The 23,660-nt window shown below is 40.9% G+C and overlaps 1 protein-coding gene across 1 annotated transcript in view; it reads left to right on the top strand.

Annotated features, from left to right (window-relative positions):
* NEK10 (NIMA related kinase 10) overlaps positions 1-23,660 on the top strand; it is a 290,322-nt gene that overhangs the window by 95,721 nt on the left and 170,941 nt on the right. Inside the window, exons 17-22 of the mRNA XM_018038472.1 lie at positions 6,734-6,836; positions 6,930-7,058; positions 7,567-7,704; positions 11,629-11,674; positions 13,796-13,917; positions 14,072-14,174. Of these exons, the coding sequence (XP_017893961.1) occupies positions 6,734-6,836; positions 6,930-7,058; positions 7,567-7,704; positions 11,629-11,674; positions 13,796-13,917; positions 14,072-14,174 (641 nt within the window). The remainder of the gene's footprint in view (positions 1-6,733; positions 6,837-6,929; positions 7,059-7,566; positions 7,705-11,628; positions 11,675-13,795; positions 13,918-14,071; positions 14,175-23,660) is intronic.

The following is a 23,660-nucleotide window of genomic DNA, read 5'->3' as shown; positions in this document are numbered from 1 at the left end:
GAAATAGCTCAGCTGGAATTCTATCACCTCTACTAGCTTTGTTCGTAGTGATGCTTCCTAAGGCCCACTTGACTTCACATTCCAGGATGTGTGACTCTGGGTGAGTGATCACACCATAATGGTTATCTGGGTCATGAGGATATTTTTTGTATAGTTCTTCTGTGTATTTTTGTCACCTCTTAATATTTTCTGCTTCTCCTAGGTCCATACCATTTCTGTCCTTTATTATGCCCATCTTTTCATGAAATGTTCCCTTAGTATCTCTGTTTTTTTTGAAGAGATCTCTAGTCTTCCTTATTCTATTGTTTTCCTCTCTTTCTTTGCATTGATCACTGAGGAACGCTTTCTTTTTTTTAAAATTTATTTATTTTCATTGGAGGCTAATTACTTTACAATATTGTATTGGTTTTGCCATACATCAACATGAATCCGCCACAGGTATAGACGTGTTCCCCATCCTGAACCCCCCTCACTCCTCCCTCCCTGTACCATCCCTCTGGGTTATCCCAGTGCACCAGCCCCAGGCATCCAGTATCATGCATGGAACCTGGACTGGCGATTCATTTCATATATTATACATGTTTCAATGCCATTCTCCCAAATCATCCCACCCTCTCCCTCTCTCACAGAGTCCAAAAGACTGTTCTATACATCTGTGTCTCTCTTGCTGTCTCGCATACAGGGTATTTGTTATCATCTTTCTAAATTCCATATATATGCATTAGTATACTGTATTGGTGTTTTTCTTTCTGGCTTACTTCACTCTGTATAATAGGCTCCAGTTTCATCCACCTCATTAGAACTGATTCAAATGTATTCTTTTTAATGGCTGAGTAATACTCCATTGTGTATATGTACCACAGCTTTCTTATCCCTTCGTCTGTTGATGGACATCTAGGTTGCTTCCATGTCCTGGCTATTATAAACAGTGCTGTGATGAACACTGGGGTACACGTGTCTCTTTCAGTTCTGGTTTCCTTGATGTGTATGCCCAGCAGTGGGATTGCTGGGTCATAAGGCAGTTCTATTTCCAGTTTTTTAAGGGATCTCCACACTGTTCTCCATAGTGGCTGTACTAGTTTGCATGCCCACCAACAGTGTAAGAGGGTTCCCTTTTCTCCACACTCTCTCCAGCATTTATTGCTTGTAGACTTTTTGATAGCAGCCATTCTGACTGGCGTGAGATGGTACCTCATTGTGGTTTTGATTTGCATTTCTCTGATAATGAGTGATGTTGAGCATCTTTTCATGTGTTTGTTAGCCATCTGTATGTCTTCTTTGGAGAAATGTCTATTTAGTTCTTTGGCCCATTTTTTTTGGTTGGGTCGTTTATTTTTCCGGAATTGAGCTGCAAGAGTTACTTGTATATTTTTGAGATTAGTTGATTTGTCAGTTGCTTCATTTGCTGTTATTTTCTCGCATTCTGAAGGCTGTCTTTTTACCTTGCTTATAGTTTCCTTTGTTGTACAGGAGCTTTTAATTTTAATTAGGTCCCATCTGTTTATTTTTGCTTTTATTTCCAATATTCTGGGAGGTGGGTCCTTGAGGATCCTGCTGTGATGTATGTCGGAGAGTGTTTTGCCTATATTCTCCTCTAGGAGCTTTATAGTTTCTGGTCTTACATTTAGATCTTTAATCCACAATCTCCTTAACAAGTGGTGCTGGGAAAACTGGTCAACCACTTGTAAAAGAATGAAACTAGAATACTTTCTAACACCATACACAAAAATAAACTCAAAATGGATTAAAGAGGAAGGCTTTCTTATCTCTCCTTGCTATTCTTTGGAACTCTGCATTCAGATGCTCATATCTTTCCTGTTCTCCTTTGCCTTTAGCTTATCTTCTTTTCTCAGCTATTTGTAAGGCCTCCTCAGTCAACCATTTTGTCTTTTTGCATTTCTTTTTCTTGGGGATGGTCTTGTTCACTACTTGTACAATGTCATGAACTGCCATCCGTAGTTCTTCAGGCACTCTGTCTGTCAGATCTAATCCCTTGAATCTATTTCTCACTTCTACTGTATAATTGTAAGGGATTTGATTTAGGTCATGCCTGAATGATCTAGTGCTTTTCCCTATTTTCTTCAATTTAAGTCTGAATTTGGCAGTAAGGAGTTCATGATCTGAGCCACAGTCAACTCCTAGCCTTGTTTTTGCTGACTGTATTGAGCTTCTCCCTCTTTGGCTACAAAGAATATAATCAATCTGATTTCAGTATTGACCATCTGGTTATGTCCATGTGTAGAGTCTTTTCTTGTGTTGTTGGAAGAGGGTGTTTGCTATGACCAGTGCAGTCTCTTGGCAAAACTCTGTTAGCCTTTTCCCTGCTTTATTTTTTAATCCAAGGCCAAACTTGCCTGTTACTCCAGGTATTTCTTGACTTCCTACATTTGCATTCTAGTCCCCTATGATGAAAAGGGCATCCTTTTTGGGTGTTAGTTCTAAAAGGTCTTGTAGGTCTTCATAGAACCATTCAACTTCAACTTCTTCAGCATTACTGGCTGGGCCATAGACTTGGATCACTGTGATATTGATTGGTTTGCCTTGGAAATGAACAGAGATCATTCTGTTATTTTTGAGGTTGCACCCAAGTACTGCATTTTGGACTCTTTTGTTGACTATGAGGGCTACTCCATTTCTTCTAAGGGATTCTTGCCCACAGTAGTAGATATAATGGTCATTTGAGTTAAATTTGCCTGTTCCAGTCCATTTTAGTTCACTGATTGCTAAAATATCAGTGTTCATTCTTGCCATCTCCTGTTTGACCACTTCCAATTTACCTTGATTCATGGACCTAACACTCCAGGTTCCTATGCAATATTGTTCTTTACATGTCAGACTTTGCTTCCATCACTAGTCACATCCGCAACTGGGTGTTGGTTTTGTTTTGGCTCTTCATTCTTTCTGGAGTTATTTCTCCACTGATCTCTAGTAGCATATTGGGCACCTACCAACCTGGTGAGTTCATCTTTCAGTTCCCTATCTTTTTGCCTTTTCATACTGTTCATGGGGTTCTCAAGGGAAGAATACTGAAGTGGTTTGCCATTCCCTTCTTCAGTGGACCACATTTTGTCAGACCTCTCTACCATGACCCGTCCATCTTAGGTGACCCTACATGGCATGGCTCATAGTTTCATTGAGTTAGACAAGGCTGTGGTCCTTGTGATCAGTTTGATTCGTTTTCTGTGATTGTGGTTTTCATTCTGTCTGCCTTCTGAAGGATAAGGATAAGAGGTTTATGGAAGCTTCCTGATGGGAGATACTGACTGTGGGGGAAACTGGGTCATGTTCTGATAGGTGGGGCCATGCTCAGTAGATCTTTAATCCAAAAATCTGTTGATGGGCAGAGCTGTGTTCCCTCCCTCCCATCATTGTGTTGATGATGTCACCCAAACTTCTCATCCTCTGTCAACCCCTTCTCTTCCTGCCCGCAGTTTTTCCCAGTATCAGGGTCTTTTCCAGTGAATTGGATCTTCACATCAAGTGGCCAGAGTATTGAAGCCTCAGCTTTAGCACCAGTCTTCTAACAAATATTCAAGGTTGATTTCCTTTAAGATTGACTGGTTTGATCTCCTTGGTGTCCGAGGGACTGTCAGGAGTTTTCTCCAGTGCCACAATTCAAAAGCATCAATTCTTCAATGTTCAGCATTCTTTATGGTCCAACTCTCACGTCCTTACATGACTACTGGAAAAATCATAGCTTTGATTATATGGACCTTTGTTGGCAAAGTGATATCTCTGCTTTTTATTATGTTGTCTAGGTTTGCCATAGCTTTCCTTCCAAGGATCAAGCATCTTTTAATTTCATGGCTGTCATCACCATTAGTCATTATTATTATTCTATTATGTATATTTATTCATTATAACCTTTTATTTCAAGGCCGTAAATCACCAGATGGTCAGTACCAAAAACAGATTATGTTCTCTGCAGCCCAAGATAGAGAAGCTCTATACAGTCAGTAAAAACAAGACCTGGAGCTGACTGTGACTCAGATCATGAATCCATATTGTACAATTCAGCCTTAAATTGAAGAAAGTAGGGAAAGCTACAAGGCCATTCAGGTATGACCTAAGTCGAATCCCTTATTATTATACAGTGGAGGTGATGAATAGGTTCAAGGGAATAGATCTGGTAGACAGAGTACCTGAAAAACTATGGATGGAGGTTTGTAAAATTGTACAGGAGGCAGTGACCAAAAGCATCCTAAAGAAAAAGAAGTCCAAGAAGGCAAAGTGACTGTCTGAGGAGGCTTTTCAAATAGCCAAGGAAAGAAGAGATGTGAAAGGTAAGGGAGAAAGGGAAAGATATACCTAGATGGATGCAGAGTTCCAGAGAATATCAAGGAGAGATAAGAAGGGCTTCTTAAAGAACAATGCAAAGAAATAGATGAAAACAATACAATGGATAAGACCAGAGATCTCTTCAAGAAAATGAGAGATACCAATGGAAAATTTCATGCACAGATGGGCATAATAAGGACAGGAATAGTAGAGACCTAACAGTCAGAAGAGATTAAGAAGAGGTGGCAAGAATACACAGACAAATTATATAAGAAATGTCTTAACCATGATGGCATGGTCACTCACCTAGAGCCAAACATCCTGGGATGTAAAGTCAAGTGGGCCTTAGGAAGCATTACTACAAACAAAGCTAGTGTAGGTGATAGAATTCCAGCTGAGCTATTTCAAAGCCTAACATACGATGCTGTTAAAGTGCTGCACTCGATGTATCAGCAAATTTGGAAAACTCAGCAGTGGCCACAGCAGTGGAAAAGGTCAGTTTTCATTCTAATCCCAAAGAAGAGCAATGCTAAAAAATGTTCAAATTACCAGACAGTTATACTCATTTCACATGCTAGGAAGGTTATTCTCAAAATCCTTCAAGCTAGGCTTTAGCAGTATGTGAACTGAGAACTTCCACATATACAAACTGGGTTTTGAAGAGGCAGAGGAACTAGAGATCAATTTGCCAGCATTTACTGGATCATGGAAAAAGCAAGGGAGTTCCAATAAAACATCTACTTCTGCCTCATTGACTACCTTAAAAGCTTTGACTCTGTGAATCACAATAAACTGTGGAAAATTGTTAAAGAGATGGGAATACCACCCACCTTACCTGTCACCTGAGAAACCTATATGCAGGTCAAGAAGCAACAGTTAGAACTGAATATGGAACAATGGACCAATTCAAAATTGAGAAAGGAGTATGTCAGGGCTCTATATTATCACCTTGCTTATTTAACTTATATACAGAGTACATCATGTGAAATACCAGGCTGGATGAAACACAAGCTGGAATCAAGATTGCTGAGAGAAATATTAGCAAGCTCAGATATGCAGAAGATATCACTCTAATGGCAGAAAGTGAAGAACTGAAGAGCTTCTTGATGAAAGTGAAAGAGGAGAGTGAAAAGGCTGGCTTAAAACTCAACATTTAAAAATCTAAGATCATGGTGTCTGGTCATATCACTTCATGGCAAATCAATGGGGAAAAAGTGGAAGCAGTGGCAGATTTCATTATCTTGGACTCCAAAATCACTGCAGATGGTGACTGCCGGCACAAAATTAAAAGATGCTTTCTCCTTGGAAGGAAAGTTATGACAAACCTAACAGCATATTAAAAATCTGAGACATCACTTTGCTGACAAAGGTCCATACAGTCAAAGCTATGTTTTTTCCAGTAGTTGTGGATGTGAGAGTTGGATCATAAAGGAAGCTGAGCACCAAAGAATTGATGACTTCAAATTGTGATGCTGGAGTAGACTCTTGAGAGTCCCTTGGACTGCAAAGAGATCATACCAGCCAATCTTAAAGGAAATAAACCCTGAATATTCATTGGAAGTTTGATGCTGAAGCTGAAGCTCCAATACTTTGACCACCAGTGCAAAGAGGTGACTTATTGGAAAAGACTCTGATGCTGGGAAAGATGGAAAGAAGAAGGAGAAGGGGGCGGCAGAGGATGAGATATTTAGATAGCATCACCGACTCAATGGACATGAATTTAAGCAAACTCTGGAAGATAGTGGAGGACAGAAGAGCCTGATATGCTGCAGTCCGTGGGGTTGCAAAGAATCAGACAGGACTTAGTGGCTGAACAATAACAACAACAAATCATCCATATCGGTGGATTTAAAAGATTTTAATAAACCTAAACCCTTGAAACCAGTAGCTTGGAAATGATGCATAAATATCTTCCTTTTTATTCATCTGTATTTTAACTTTGTTTTCATAAAACATTCAAGAGTTAGGTTAACATTTACCTCCTTGGGTTAATATGAGGACTGACTCAAACGGCATTTGTGAAAGTGCTCTGTGCTCAGTAAACATCCAGTAAGCATCTATTCCTACTATGTTTGATACCATACCCCCAAATGTCCTACAAATAAAGTTTCTGTAAAATCTGTATCATATCTATTTGTTTTATTGTGGCAAAAAGCACATAACATGAGACACACCCTCTTACATTGTTAACTGTGCAGTCCAGTGTTCCTAACTATAAGTGCAGGGTTGTGCAGCAGATCTCTGGAACTTTCCTTTCCAGTTACTTTTCCTTACCCCCTGAGACATGTGTCTCCAGTTTATTTTTGTGGGATAAGTTGGTAAGCATTATTCCCCCCATTTGTTGGCAAGTATATTTAATATAATTGACCTACGAATGCACCAGCTCCAAAAGGGAAGGAACAGGCCAGACTTTCCAACTCCTACATGAAGTATGTGTATGCATTTTTCTCTGTAGACTTTTCCCCACCGACCTGTTTGAGACCTTCATTGATATAGGACATTATGTTCGTGATATCAGTGCTTATGAAGAATTAGTATCAAAGTTGAATTTATTAGTGGTAAGTCTTAACTTTTAAACTAATTTGGCAGGCTGCCATGTGGTTAGGATGTGTTTACCATAGTGACCTGTTTCCTTTTCATTTTTTGGTTAGGAGGATGAACTGAAGCAAATTGCTGAAAATGTTGAAAGCATTAATCAGAATAAAGCTCCTTCGAAATATATAGGCAACTATGCGATTTTGGATCATCTCGGCAGTGGAGCTTTTGGCTGTGTTTACAAGGTGACCTTGCCCTCAAACAGCATTTCCGATGTTCCCAAACAAGTTGCATGTCCCCCTGCACACTCACACACACGTGAATTGGAGCGCTTGTCGGTGAGCAGGTAGAAATAAAAAGCAGGATGATTTGTTTTTGTCCAACACATGGCTGCACTGATATATCTCACTCTCAGCTCTAGAAACTGGCCACTGACCTTTGAAGACAAAAAAAGTATCATTGATCTCTCACGCACGTAGTCAAAATGGCTTGTCCTAATGCATGACACATTCTCCAAATTCACACCGGTGTTTCTGTACTTATCCAGTAAAATCCTGCGAAATATGATAACCTGATCCAGGAGATACTGATAAAAATTTTTTTTGAGTTGAGCTTAGTGTAAATTAAATTGAATTTTTAAAGTTATATAACTGATTTGGATGACTTGGCTTAATCATGTGACCTTATTAACCTGTAGTAATCACTTTCTTCCTCTCTTCCATTGTCTCTCTCTCTTTGTCTCATTTATCTTAGGTTAGAAAGCGCAGTGGTCAAAATCTGTTAGCAATGAAAGAGGTCAATTTACATAACCCAGCTTTTGGAAAAGATAAAAAAGACCGAGACAGCAGTGTAAGGAATATTGTTTCTGAATTAACCATAATTAAAGAGCAGGTAAATGGTTTTGCTTACAAAGATATTTTCCTTAAATAAATGTCATCTAAAAAGTAGAGTTCATGTACTGTTCCTGTCCACGCTGTGTAGGAACTAGTTCTGTTTAAAATAATTGGCCCTGAGGTGATATCAATCACCAGGTTTTCTCCTAAGGCTTGACATTGAACCACAGACAGTATATGGGCTTATAACTACATCAGGGCCAGGAATGCAGAACAATTGAGTTCGCAGCCCAGAATGCATAATGTATGAGAAAGCATATCCGCTTCCTTCTTATTATGTTGAAGTATATTTGGTTACTTCATTATGTGCATAAGAGTATGACTAAGACTTCCCAGATTTTTGTCAAACAAAACCAAGTTGTTGACATTCCTCAAATATGGGTTATTTAATCTAAACTGTGGATTTTCAAATTGGGTTATTATTTATTGGCATGAGCAGAATATTCTAATGTAGTGTTAACTCAATTAAGTATCATGAAGGTCTGTTTAGGAGAAAGAATAAACATGTCAGAGAGAAATGGGATTCCTTTTTGTCATCAATGAACACATTGGCTTCTTTTTCAGCTTTCTTTGTTTATATGTTCGTTGTGAATGCTGTTTGTCTGTAACTCTTGGGGAGACCTGTCAGTTCATGGCCGTTTGTTGTTGTTCAGTGCCTGTCCTTCACTCTCTCTCCTGGAGTTTGCTCAAATTCATGTCCATTGAGGTAGTGATGCTATCTAACCATCTCATCCTCTGTTGCCCCTTTCTCCTCCTGCTCTCAGTCTTTCCCAGAATCAGGGTCTTTTCCAATTAGTCAGCTCTTTGCATCTGGTGGCCAAAGAATTGAAGCTTCAGCTTCAGTATCAATCCTTCCAATGAATACTCGGAGTTGATTTCCTTTAGGATTGACTGGTTTGATCTCCTTGAATCAAAATCTGAACACAGTCTAGCCAGTGAGCTAGGTCAAGGACATGGCTCTTCTGCTTCCCTAGTCACTTGAATTTGACATCTGCTGGCCACTTGGTAGTTGATGAGGTAAACTAGTGGTTTTAGTATATCTTCTAAGAAAAGAAGTCGTAAGGGTGGGGCTGTAGGAGGCCTCTGCTTGAACTTTGAGAGAGCTCAAGACTGTAGGACTGTGCTGTCACCATGGGCTGAAACTAAGGAGAGGACAGCAAATTGAGGTCAACCAGGAGGCAGTGATGGCAGACAGGAGTGGGAGAAGCGGGACTAGAATAGGAGAGTGTATTTGTTAATGTTAGTACTGACTTTAGGAACAAAGACTCCCCAAAGTATTGATATATGGGCTTGAAAGCGAGGCCTCTGCATGTAGGGGCTTCATCTTCCTGCCAGTCCAGGCGCCGTGCTCTGCTCCACGTGGTCAGGCAGGGACCTGCGCCTCCTCTTCCTTTGCAGCCGCCAAGGTGGTGCGCCCTGCCTTTTGGGTTCAGATAGTGGGCTTCCCTCACTGTCCACTGGGGAGCGCTGAGTGATAAGCTCCCTCAGGGCTGCAGGAGAGGCGGAGAGATGTGACCTGTGGTGGGAAGTGCTACCACCTGATGGGATGGAGCAGCGTGAGGGCAGGTTTCGGTGGACAGCCAGAGGACTCTCCTGTGAAATGGCAAGAAGAAAGGCTAGAGAGAGATACAAGACATCTACGATGTACCAGTGACTGTTCTGAGATGAAACAAACTCCAGTTTACTTAGAAACTCAAATTGTAAAAAAACAAACCACAAAAACTTAGTATTCTTTTGGAAAATTATCCCTTATTAAAAAAGTAGAATTTCTATGTTACATTCTAAGTCTGCAATTTAGGAGACATAGGTTCAGTTCCTGTGTTGGGAAGATCCCCTGGAGAAGGAAATGGCAACCCACTCCAGTATTCTTGCCTGGAAAATTCCATGGACAGAGGAGCCTGCCAGGCTACAGTCAATGGAGTCACAAGAATCAGACTTGACTTAGCGACTAAACCACCACCGATTCTAAGGTAAACTATGCCAAAGAGAAATTTTACTGGACGCTTTTTGGAATGCATGCGTGCTCAGTAATATCCAACTGTTTGTGACCCATGGAGAGTTGCCTGCCAGGCTCCTCTGTCCGTGGGATTCTCCAGGTAAGAACACTGGAGTGGGTTGCCATGCCCTCCTCCAGGGACCCTTTTTGTTGAGGAGGGATAAATGACATATGACAGCAGATTAGTTTCAAGTGAGCAACATGATGGTTCAATATTGTATATATTATGACGTCATCACCACACCAAGTCCATTTAACATCCACCACATGTAGCTACACGTTTCCCTCATGATAAGAACTGTTTTCCCCAGACTTATTTATTTTAAACTGGAGGAAAATTGCTTCACAATATTGTGTTGGCCCCTGCCATATATCAGCTTGAGTCAGCCATAGGTATACATGTGTTCCTCCCTCTTTAACCTTCCTCCCACTTCCTACTCTTCCACCCATCTAGGTTGTTGAAGTGAAGTGTTAGTCGCTCAGTCATGCCTGACTCTTTGTGACCCCATGGACTGCAGCCTACCAGGCTCCTCTGTCCATGGGATTTTCCAGGCAAGAATACTGGAGTGGGTAGCCATTTCTTTCTCCAGGGGATCTTCCTGACCCAGGGATCGAACCCGGGTCTCCTGCACTGCAGACAGATACTTTATCTACTGAGCTATGAGGGAAGAGCCCCAGTTTGAGTTTCTTGAATCATACAGCTAATACCCACCAGTTTCCACCTTGAACAGTGGACATGTAGACATAGAGAACAGACTTATGGACACAGGCAGTGGGGAGGCCAAGGTGGGGGTGGGGCAAATGGAGAGAGTAATATAGCCAGAACTTTTAAACCACAAGGAAAACTTTATTCAGGACCACTGCAATAGAAGTCAAACTATGGCAAGAGAGGAGAGAGATGGAGCTCAGCTCTCAATGGGAGAGGCATGACGGGGGACTTCCAACTAAAAGTCAGGGCTGGGGGTGTCAAAGAATGGAAAATTGGTTAGTTATCAGGTTGGGGGAAGAAAAACGTGATCAGATCACAAAGATGGGGGGTGAGGAACTTGACTGGATATCAAGAATGTGAGATTCCACTAAACTAACTGAGCAGGATTCTCGCCAAAACCCGGCAGGCCAAGGAGAGGAGGCCTAGTCCAGAGGATCAGCCAGAGGAGTCTGCCCTAAGTTTGTTTAGGAAGGGAGACATGGGCAATTATTCTTATAATTTTAATGGGATTAATAGCTCATGTTATTTTGATGTCAAAATATTAGTCGCTCAGTCATGTCAGCCCTTTGCAGCCCCATGGACTGTAGCCCACCAGGCTCCTCTGTCCATGGGGTTCTCCAGGCAAGAATACTGGAGTGGGTTGTCATTCCTTTCTCCAGGAAATCTTCCCAACCCAGGGATTGAACCCGGGTCTCCTGCATTGTGGGTGGATTCTTTACCATTAGTTTCACACTAATCATTTTGGAGAGCATAGAAAGACATGAGTCATGTAAATAGACCCAGTGTATATAAACAATTAAGTGGCAGAGAGAAGTTAAGAGCATAGATATATGTGTTCAAAGTTAATTGTTTCATTTCAGTTTTCTCCTCTATGCAATCTGTTTGTGGTATTGGAGCAGGGAGTGTTAAATGAATTCTTAAGATAGGTTCCAGTTCTATAATCCTCCATTTTATTTAAATAAAGTGAGAAAGCACAATCAGTTTTTATTGCTATTTTATAAGACTATATAGGAGATTGCTGTTTTCAGAATAGTTTTGTAAGCAGCAAATAAAAAAGAAGCATGAAAAATTAGATGATATTTTGAAATGCTTTGTTGTATAAATAAATGTAAACAGGATAATTTCTTTGTTGTTTTCAAATATGAAGTCCAACTAAATTGTGAAAACAAGTTTATATTTTGAAGTAGGTGTAATATTTGTTATTTATTTTCTTATAGCTTTATCATCCAAACGTTGTACGCTATTATAAAACATTTCTGGAAAGTAAGTATGGGTTTTCATGATATTTCTAATAAAGTATCTATGTTACTTACATATTTTTTAAAGAATGTTACAAAAGGAGCTTAATCAACTCTTTTCTCTACCTTTCTTTGTTATATGTATGATGTTGATATTTTTCATCACTTTCTTGATCAGTGAAACACTGATAGTCAAAGATCAAAATATACTTATAAAATACTTAGATCTCTCTATATAAGATTGCATGAACAAACCAAAATACTAATTGTTGCTATTTTCATATACAAAAAGCTTTTAGTAGGATCAGCAGAAAATAAAACTAAAGGATGGTGGCTTCTTTAAGAAAAAATGAAAAGGTTTTTTTTTTTTTTTTAATCAGTTGATTTTTTCCATCCCCTCAAACAAATTGGGCTGGGTATTTGTTTCTTTCTCTTGAAGTTCAGGTAATTGCCACAAGGTGGCGATGGAACCCTGACTGCATCATCTTTAAGATGATGGAATAACAGAATCAAAACTTTGAGGTAAAACCAAACGCAGTCACTTGTTTTTAAAAACAATAGAACTTTTGACTGAAGCAATATACATTTTAATAGACCTGATGTGCTTCACCTGTGAAATTTCAAAACAAGTCTCCACATGAATGGGCTTCCTCGCTGCCTCTTTATCAGATCCTCAGCTGTGTCTGACTCTTTGCCGCCCCATGGACTATAGCCCTCCAGGCTTCTCTGTTCACAGGATTCCCCCAGCAAAAGAACTGGAATGCCATTTCTTCCTCCAAGGGATCTTCCCTACCCAGGGATTGAACCCATGTCTCGTGTCTCCTGCATTAGCCGGCAGATTCTTTACCTCCAGCACCACCTGGGAAGCCCCTATCAGTGCTAGTGCTGTACAAACCTGGCAGAGTTGTGAGTTTTCCCATCCTCTGGTTGACTCAGAGGAACTCAGTGGTGAAACCTGCAGCGAATCCAGCTCCCTTGGCCATTTGTTCTTGATATTAGAATAATTTCCCATAATTTAGTGCACATCCCATCATAAAGAGGTCTAGACTGGCTTCTGACATGCTGAAGTGATACCATTAACTTTAATTTGAAAACAAAGTAACATGACTTCTTCTGAAAAGAATCGAAAGCGATTTTAAATTTACATAAAATATGTTGAAATAGATTAGGAAATCATGATAAAAGGAAATAGAAGGTGAGAAAATAAAAAATAAAGCTACAGTTAGTTGTTGTTGTTTAATCACTCAGTTGTGTCTGACTATTTGTGACCCCACGGACAGGCTCCTCTGTCCATGGGATTTCCCAGGCAAGAATACCGAAGTGGGTTGCCATTTCCTACGCCCTGGGATCTTCCTGACCCAGGGATTGAACCTGCGTCTCCGCATTGGCAGACAAATTCTTTACCACTGAGCTACCTGGGAAGCCCATACATATTTTACATACATCCAAAACATTACAGGAGATACATATCACATACTGTTGTTAATAGTTCCACATTAGTTTTGGAGGAGAAAGTAGAATCTACTTCTGTTTCTTAACATCCAAAGAAAAGACGCAAAGCCAGTCAGTTATGAGATACCTGGGGTCTATCAGCTGCAATCTGGAGAAGCCCAGCTTTCTCAGTCCTTGTCGGGCTGAGATTTTCCATCATGGGTGGTATATCCAATGCGCTTATTTCTAAACCATGATGTGATTTCACTGTAAAACACTGTAAGGTAAATGTATGAGAGTGAAGAACAATAGATTTAAAACATTTTTCTGAATGTCTAGTTTGATTTAAGTGTAAATTTTAGACCACTGAGTGGAGAGATGGGTTTACCTGTTCTTCAGGGAATTCTCCGTGACGGGAGTGTTTGCTTTTCTTTGGTGGTCCTCAACCCTTCCACATCCTGGTATATGTAGAAAATGATAACATTTCCCAGTGCAAACTGATGCTAGGGGGTTGCCTGTAGTTGAAAGAGATACAGTGGCCCCTAAGGCCCCCTGTCCCCTGACCCTTCCAGCTGAGTGAAACCACGTCCCTAACTCTCCTGTGATGTGTGTGCCCCGAACACCCACTGGGAAGCTTGGATTCTAATTCATAAGTTCTTTCAAAATGTCTATATTGAGTTTAATTTTCTATTACCTTTTCTTTTCTCATATATAGATGATAGGCTGTATATAGTTATGGAACTTATAGAAGGGGCCCCTCTTGGAGAGCATTTCAGTTCTTTGAAGGAAAAACGACATCATTTTGCTGAAGAGAGACTATGGAAAATATTCACACAGGTATCGTTCATCTTCATCGACTTTCCCTGTGCAAAGGCCTTTCCCTATGTGAAGGTCTCAGCTGGTCTCCCAGAGGTGTGTGCGGCGGTTGCGAGTGGCGGCCTGTCCGTGTGCAGCATGGAAGCAACCTTTGCTTGCTGTTTGCCATTTGCAGCTGTGCTTGGCTCTTCGGTACTTGCACAAGGAGAAGAGGATCATCCATAGAGACCTGACGCCGAACAACATCATGCTGGGGGACAAGGACAGAGTGACCGTCAGTAAGTATTCAGTCGGAAAGTTTCGCTTGAGAGTCTCTGACTATTATTCTAGGGCAGAGTAGTTGGGCAGAACTTTCCACACTGATAGGTGCATTCTCTGTCTGTGTTGCTCAGTCCAGCAGCCACTGGCCATGTGTGGCTATTGGGCACTTGAAATATGCCTACTGTGACTGAGGATATGAATTTTAAATTCTGCTAACTTTTAGTTAATTTAAGTATCCCTATGTGGACTAGTGGGATACTGTAGTGGACGGTGACTAGAGAAGTGTTTGATGTTCTTGAAGTTCTCAGTATGAGAAAATAAAATACTGTTAGAATGCTGGAGCCTTTAATTCCTAAATCAATGGTTTCTAGGTTTTTATTTTTTTTCTTTCTGTAGAACACTTTTCCATCAACAAAGGCTTTTATGACTACCACATGAACACATTATTGTACTGTTTCAACATAGTCTGTGACATGGGTGACCAATAAACGTATCAAGGACTGCAAAAATCTAGCCATTTGTGTACTTCAACATGTTTACTTTATATCACAGAATCTTCAAATGTAGCAGGTTATCCTAACGTTATATAAATTTTTGCAAGTGAGAAACTTAGTTTTTTCCCCCACAGTTGTAATTTCTCAATCATAAAATGAGCTTTTTAGGTTAGAAGGATATATTAGCTTTCCCCTGTCCTCTTCACTCACGAACACTAGCTACTCTAGTGGTTCACGCACTACAAGTAGGAAGAAATAGCTAAATCGGTGTCCTGGAAATATTTGTGATCATGACCTTCCATTAGTAAATTCTTTTGATAGCACTGCCAATATATGTAATGTTGTTGTTATTGTTCAGTAACTGTCATGTCGACTTTTTGTGAATCCATGGACTATAGCATGTCAGGTTCCTCTCTCCTCCACTATCTCCTAGGTTTGCTCAAATTCATGTCCATTGAGTCAGTGATGGTATTAATATATAACCATCACTAGTAATTGCCCTCCACTCTTCCCCAGTAGTGCATTGGATACTTTCCAACCTCGGCGGGGGGGGGTCTCATCTTCCAGCATCATATCTTTTTGCCTTTTCATACTGTTCAGCTGGAGTGGATTCCATTTCCTTCTCCAGTGGACAGCATTTTGTTTGTCTGAACTCTTCCGTATGACCCATCCATCTTGGTGACTCCTAGCCTCATAGCTTCATTCAGTTATGCCAGCACTTTTGCCATAACAAGGCTGTGATCCATGAAGGGGCAATATATGTATGCTTATTTATAAATGCTATACACATATCACTGTATAATTATTCTATAGTACATGACGTCAACAGAAATAATATGCAAAGGGGTGCGTTAAAATTCAAGATAGAGATTTTGATATTTCCCGCTCCTGCCCTGCCCAGTGAATTGCCTTAGGCACCCAACTTAGGAGATCTGCCCCTAAATTTTACTATGTGAAAGACATTTGTGCATGCCTACATGCATGCGTGCTAAGTTTTGTCAGTTGTGTTAAACTCTTTGCAACCTTTGGATCGAGCCTGCCAAACTCCTCTGTCCATGGATCCTCCAGGCAAGAAAACTGGAATGGGTTGCCATGCCCTCCTTCAGGGGATTTTCCTGACCCAGGAATTGAACCTGTGTCTCCCTACATTGGCAGGAGGGTTCTTTACCATAGCACAACCTGGGAAACCTGAAAGAGATTTGACAACATTTTAAAGCTGAGTCTCTTAGTTTGGGAAGAATCTGATTCCTTGTGAAGGCAATTTCAAATGTAGGATTTTACCATAACCACATCCTCAGTAACAACGATTAGATTCACTGTCCAGATTTTTTGTTTTTTGTTAGAGCATGCTACAGTAGTTTAAAAAAATCCCCAAACAGAAGCTCTATCAAAATCTTCAGTGCAAACTTACTTGGTAGTATTTCAAGACAATGCTTTTTGATATATGTGATAAGGTCAAATAATTGTGACCCTTCATCTTGGATACACATTTAATTCACTTAATCTAGAAGTCAATTATAATTTTGTTTATCATAAGCTTTTTACTTTTTTCTTTTTCTGAATTGTACTTGTGTTTCCTTAAGAATCTTTTTTCAGGACTTCCCTGGTGGCTCAGACAGTAAAGCATCTGCCTATGATGCGGGACACCTGGGTTCAGTCCCTGGGTTGGGAAGATCTCCTGGAGAAGGAAATGGCACCCCACTCCAGTATTCTTGCCTGGAAAATCCCATGGATGGAGGAGCCTGGTAGGCTACAGTCCATGGGGTCATAAAGAGTTGGAACGACTGAACGACTTCACTTCTTCTTTAAAAATTTTTACTATTTAATGTTTGTATGCTTGTAGATAGTTTAACTTATAAATTAATAAGGATTATTATAAATTGTGTGTTTGAATTTCATACCAAACAGTGTGTGTGTGTGTGTATATATATATATATATAAATACTATTAAACAGATGTTTAATAGTTTAATAGATCTATTTAGTCTTTCTAAAGGTGATTTTTCAGACCATATTTTCTGAGTCTAGCCAATGCTACATACCATTTTCTTACATTTAAATACATTGAGGTTAATCTTTTATTGTAGCAGTCTGATTTATTTTCTGTCTAAACTTATTTCAAGTAATTCTTATATTTATTTTCTTTAACCAGTACCACACATCAAAATGGTTTACAAAATAAGATAGTGTCAAAATCTTATAAAGAAAAACCTATCCCTTTGCAACCCTCAGTTCCATTTCCTTAAAACAACCACTTTTCATTCTTTTTTAGCTCTATTTTCTGGTATTTGGTTTTCCATTGACTACCCTGGTGGCTCAGCCAATAATCTGCCTGCAATGCCAGAGACCTGGGTTGGATCCCTGGGTTGGGAAGATTCCCTGGAGGGAGGTCATGGCAACCCATTCCAGTATTCTTGGGCTTCCCTGGTGGCTCATACAGTAAAAAATCCACCTGTAATATGGGAGATGTGGGTTTGATCCCTGCGTTGGGAAGATCCCCTGGAGAAAAAAATGGCTACCCACTCCAGTATTCTTACCTGGAAAATCCCATGGACAGAGGAACCTGGCGGGCTACAGTCCATGGTGTACAAAGAGTCAGATATGACTGAGTGACTATCAATATGATAGTTGAGGATTCAATTTTCTTATTTTCTCTTCTTCCCCACCTGCCATCCTGCAATATATTTATAGCACAGTGTTAAAGTGAAAGTCGCTCAGTCGTGTCTGACTCTTTGTGACCCCATGGACTGTAGCCCACCAGGCTCCTCTGTCCATGGAATTCTCCAAGCAAGAATACTGGAGTGGTTTGCCATTCCCTTCTCCAATTTATGGCACAACTGGGGGTTAAATCAGTATTCAGTATTTACATTATTACTACTGTGTAACTATTGTTCAGTGTTGATTACCTCTCCTTCCTTATAGGCCTTTGGTTTTTCTTAGAGTTAATAATTGCCTTCTTTTTTTAAAAAAATTTCCTAGTTTTCTGTGTACTTTCATTTCTTCTTCCCAGATCTTCTAAAAGGAATGTAAAAGTCCTCTTTGTCTATTTTCCACATGGTCAGACAAGATAGTTACTCTCAGTTTTTTTTTTCTGTTGGATACTCATTTTCTATAGTTGTCTGTTGTAACATAGACTGAGTTTGACTTTAGGTCTGTTACACAGCTGTTGTCCTGGAACTTTCATGGTCTTCTTCTTCTTCTTCTTTTTTTTTTTAATTTGGCTATGCTGTACAGCTTGTGAGATCTGTTTCCTGACCAGGGATTGAATGTGGGCCACTGCACCGAACCCTAACCTCTAGACCACCAGGGAACTCCCTGCTCCTTTTCTGTTTGGAGCCTCTATTTCCTACATCCTCTGGACTTCTCTTTCTTTTATAACTCCCTTATTTTGCCAAAGTGTATCTTCTAGTACTTTACTAAGAAAGGGTGCTTTGGAAATTATCATTTTTATTTTTTAAAAATTTCTAATTAAAAACTTCTGGAGTTATAAGTGACATATACATTCTTTAAGTTTCAGGTGAACAACATAATGATTTGGTATTTGTATACATTATAAAATGATCATCACAATAAACCAAGTTAACACCCATCATGTTACATAGTTAATTTTTTTCTTTTGTGTTGAGAACCTTTTAAGGACTACTCTCTTCAGTTCAGTTCAGTTCAGTCACTCAGTCGTGTCCGACTCTTTGCGACCCCATGAATCGCAGCATGCCAGGCCTCCTTGTCCATCACCAACTCCTGGAGTTCACTCAGACTCACTTCCATCGCGTCCCGTGATGCCATCCAGCCTTCTCATCCTCTATTGTCCCCTTCTCCTCCTGCCCCCAATCCCTCCCAGCATCAGAGTCTTTTCCAATGAGTCAACTCTTCGCATGAGGTGGCCAAAGTACTGGAGCTTCAGCTTTAGCATCATTCCTTCCAAGAAATCCCAGGGCTGATCTCCTTCAGAATGGACTGGTTGGATCTCCTTGCAGTCCAAGGGACTCTCAAGAGTCTTCTCCAACACCACAGTTCAAAAGCATCAATTCTTCGGTGCTCAGCCTTCTTCACAGTCCAACTCTCACATCCATACATGACCACAGGGAAAACCATAGCCTTGACTAGACGGACCTTTGTTGGCAAAGTAATGTCTCTGCTTTTCAATATGCTGTCTAGGTTGGTCATAACTTTTCTTCCAAGGAGTAAGCGTCTTTTAATTTCATGGCTGCAATCACCATCTGCAGTGATTTTGGAGCCCCCAAAACTAAAGTCTGACACTGTTTTCACTGTTTCCCCATCTATTTCCTTAGCAACTTTCAAATATGCAATACAGCATTATTAACTATAGTCACCATGCTGTATATGACATCCCCAGGACTTATTTATGTTAGAACTGGAAGTTTGTATTTTGACCTCCTTCACCCATTTCTCCCACTCCCTATCCTCTGCATTTGGCAACCACCAGTCTGTTCTATGTATCTATGAGCTTGATTTGTTTTTGTTTTTTACAATCCACATGTAAGTGAGATTATGCAGTATGTCTTTCTCTATCCGACTTATTTCACTTAGTATAATGCCCTCAAGGTCCATCCATGTTATTGAAAATGGCAAGATTTCAGTCTTTTTTATGACTGAATTGTATGTGTATGTACATATGTATGTGTGTGTATGTATATATGAATAAAGTATATGTATATACTTATGAGGGCTTCCCAGGTGGCGCTAGTGGTAAAGAACCCATTTGCCAATGCAGGAAATGTAAGAGACTTGGGTTTGATCCCTGGGTCAGGAAGATCCCTTGGAAGAGGGCATGGCAACTCACTTCAGTATTCTTGCCTGGGGAATCCCATGGAGAGAGGAGCCTAGTGGGTTACATTCCATAGGGTCGTAAAGAGTCACACACAACTGAAGTGACTGAGCACACACATGCATGTACTTATGAATAAATATATGTAGATATAGATACATATATACACATATACACTAGGCTGGTCACCAACCTGGTGCCGGGAGAAATATCAATAACCTCAGATATGCAGATGACACCACTCTTATGGCAGAAAGTGAAGAAGAACTAAAGAGCCTCTTGATGAAAGTGAAAGAGGAGAGCGAAAAAGTTGGCTTAAACCTCAACATTCAGAAAACTAAGATCAAGGCATCTGGTCTCATCACTTCATGGGAAATAGATGGGGAAACAGTGGAAACAGTAGCTGACTTTATTTTTTGGGGGCTCCAAAATCACTGCAGATGGTGACTGCAGCCAGGAAAATAAAAGATGTTTACTCCTTGGAAGGAAAGTTATGACCAACCTAGACAGCAGATTAAAAGCAGAGATACTACTTTTCCAACAAAGGTCCGTCAAGGCTATGGTTTTTCCAGTAGTCATGTATGGATGTGAGAGTTGGACTGTGAAGAAAGCTGAGCGCCGAAGAATTGATGCTTTTGAACTGTGGTGTTGGAGAAGACTCTTGAGAGTCCCTTGGACTGCAAGGAGACCCAACAAGTCCATCCTGAAGGAGATCAGTCCTGGGTGTTTATTGGAAGTATTGATGTTGAAGCTGAAAATCCAATACTTTGGCCACCTGATGCGAAGAACTGACTCATTGGTAAAGCCCCTGATGCTGGGAAAGATTGAAGGCAGGAGGAGAAGGGGACAACAGAGGATGAGATGGTTGGATGGCATCACCAACTAAATGGACATGAGTTTGGGTAAACTCCAGGAGTTGGTGATGGACAGGGAGGCCTGGCGTGCTGTGGTTCATGGGGTCGCAAAGAGTCGGACACAACTGAGTGACTGAGCTGAACTGAACTGAGTCATCCCAGGCCATAAAACAATTGACAAGAATTTTGAAGTAAGGCAGATTTCCATACAAATACATTGTATTCATTAACATAGATTAGGCGAACAATGTAAGAGTATAACATACTGGTTTGTCAAGTCAGTTCTGAGCCTTTAGGTAGAACCAACTTGAAGACAGAGTCTAGGGTAAATACACAGTACATTAACATAGCTTAAGACAGACATTTCCATAAGAAAAATGCACTGGTTGAGCTCAAGGTTTGAGAGAAGTTCTGGTGGAACCAGGTGTCATGGCAACACAGAATTTTAAGAGAAACCTCTTTTTAAATTTGAATAGAGAAGGGGGAAAAAAATGACACGTTTGTTTCCTCCTGCTGCTGAATAGAGAGATTAAAAAAATATCTGACACTTGCAGCTTATTTCCTCCATTTGGAGACCCCTGTCCTTCCTGCCTGCTACCCTCTCAAAGCCCTTTCTGAAAAACCAGATTATATACTGTCTTTTATGCCTGGTAGGAGTTTCGTCTTTATTCTTAGTATCTGTCAGAAGCCTTTGAGGAATTTTAACCTCCAAATAGTGATACTGGTTTAGGTTTTTCAAAGATTGTAGTGCTGGTTTGGAGAATTATGTTTTGGAGGGTAGTAATGAATGTGGGGAGTCTGCTTAGAAAGTATAGTTCCGTATAGTTCAGGAGAGTTCATGGTGGCCTGAACTAGGTGATAGTGATTGTATTAATTATCCATTGTTGTGTAACCAGTTACCACAAAACTTAGTGGCTTAAGACAACACACATTTATTTTTGCACCATTTCTAGGGTCAGGAATCCAGCAGCAGCCTTGCTGAATGGTTCTGGCTCAGGGTCTCTCATGAGGTTTCAGACAGGCTGTGAGCCAAGGCTGCATCATTAGAAGTCTTGACTTGGCCTGGGAAAGAAAGTGAAAGTCACTCACTTGTATCTGACTCTTTGCAACCCATGGACTGTAGCCTGCCAGACTCCTCTGTCCATGGAATTCTCCAGGCATTTCTATTGGAGTGGGTAGCTGCTCCCTTTAAGGGGATCTTCCTGACCCAGGAATCAAACTGGGGTTTCCTGCTTTGCAGGCAGATTCTTTACCAGCTGAGCTACCAAGGAAGCTACTTGGCCTGGGAGTCCACTTTGAAGAAGCCTCACTCATATGACTGGCAATTAGTTCTGACTTTTGGCTGGAACTTGGTCTCATTCACCAGGACCTCTTCTCTCTGTGGCCCTTCAGCAGAATAGTCTGGACTGTTTTACAGAAGTTAGATAAATATTTTTTAACTATAACATCAAAATCATTACATATAAAAGAAAAAATTCATTGAGTTTCACTGAAGTTTAAAACTTACTGTCTATGAAAGATATTACTAATAGAATGAAAAGACAAGTTGCAGACTGGGAGAAAATATATGTAGGTCATCTATTTAACAAAGAATTTGTATCAATAATACAAGCAATAAGAAAGCTCAATAATAAGAAAACAAACAATCCAATGGAAAAAAAGGACCAAATTTTGAACAAGAACTGCAGCAAAGAAGATACAGAAGATGATGGAGGAATAGGACAGGGAGACCACTTTCTCTCCCACAAATTCATTGAAAGAACATTTGAATGCTGAGTAAATTCCGCAAAACAGCTTCTGAATGCAGGCAGAGGACACCAGGCACCCAGAAAGGCAGCCCACTGTCTTTGAAAGGAGGTAGGACAAAATAAAGAAGATAAAAAGACAGACAAAAGAGTTCGGGATGGAGATATGTCCCCAGGAGGGAGTTGTAAAAGAAGAGAAGTTTCGAAACACCAGGAAACCCTCTCATTGATGGGTCTGTGGGGAGTTTTGGAATCTCAGAGGGCAACATAACTGGGAGGAAAAATAAATAAATAAATAAATAAACCCCACAGATTGCGTGCCTAATGGCAGTTCCCAGCAGAGAAGTAGCCCAGACGCTTGCATCCACCACCAGCATGTGGGGGCTGAACAGGGAGGCTCAGCCATTGCTTAGGGTAAGGACCAGGCCTGAATGCTCTGAGGGCAATCTGAGGGAGCTAACATGAGATAGAAACCCAAACTGTGGGATAGCCAGAGAGAGAGAGAAAAGAAAAGCAGAGAGAGAGAAAAGAAAAAGAGAAAGAGAGAGAACTTTCCCGTGAAAAGCCCTAACCTAAGACACTGCTGGCCTGCTCACAGAACAAAGGACTGAGCAAATACCAGATGAGAGCTAGCCAGAAGTGGAGAGGCCCACCCCCCGCTGGAGGCAGGGGCAGACGGGTGGCAGCCAGAGCCAGAAAGGGGCAAACTTGGCCCCCGGGATGGCATCCTCCACCAAACTGCAAGTGGCTCCCAGTTGCCAACCAAGCCTTCCTGGGATCCTGGATGGATGATATCCACTGGGAGGGTTGCAGCCAGAGATCAGCTGCCCAGAAGAGACGCATGGTGCATCTGAGATGGCACACCCAGGAAACCGAGCGGCTGGGACCGGGGAGGTGGTAAGACACACCGCACCTGGGGAAAGTGCACTCGCCAAGCACCTGGTTGCCTGAGCTGCTTGGACCTGGGAAGGGCACAAAATGCAGGCCGAACCGAGTCCGCGCCTTTTGGAGTACCCAAGAACTTGAGCCTGAGCAGCTTAGATCTGGGAAGTGCATGCAACCCAGGGCCTACTTTAGACAGTTCCTCTGCAGAGCAACTCAAAGCCTGAACAGTGTATACTGGGAAAGCACACAAGCTGTGAGTGGGGGCAAACCCAGTGTGGCTGAGACACTGCGAGCACTCCCCACATATGCCAGTGATATTTGTTTGCAGTGTCCTCCCTCCCCACAGCACGACTGAACAAGTGAGCCGAAATAAGTGACCACCTTCACCCCCTTGTGTCAGGGTGGAAATTAGACACTGAAGAGACCAGCAAACAGAATAAGCTGAAACAAACAGAGGGAACCACTTTTGAAGTGACAGGTGCAACAGATTAAAATCCTGTAGATAGCACCGACTACATTGGAAGGGGCCTATAGATCTGGAGAAGTAAAGCTGGAACAAGGAGCTATCTAAAACTGAACTGACCTCACACTGCCTGCAACAGCTCCAGAGAAATTCCTAGATATATTTTTACTATTATTATTTTAAAAAATTTTAATTTTTTGGTTTTAAGTCCTCTATTACTCCTTTAATTTTCATAACCTACTATTACCTTGCAAAAAAAAAGACCCTATTTTTA

Source organism: Capra hircus, chromosome 22, assembly GCF_001704415.2.
Source record: "Capra hircus breed San Clemente chromosome 22, ASM170441v1, whole genome shotgun sequence".
NCBI lineage: Eukaryota > Metazoa > Chordata > Mammalia > Artiodactyla > Bovidae > Capra > Capra hircus.
The sequence above is the reverse complement of the archived record's forward strand: the minus strand, read 5'-3'. Positions and strand labels throughout refer to the sequence as shown.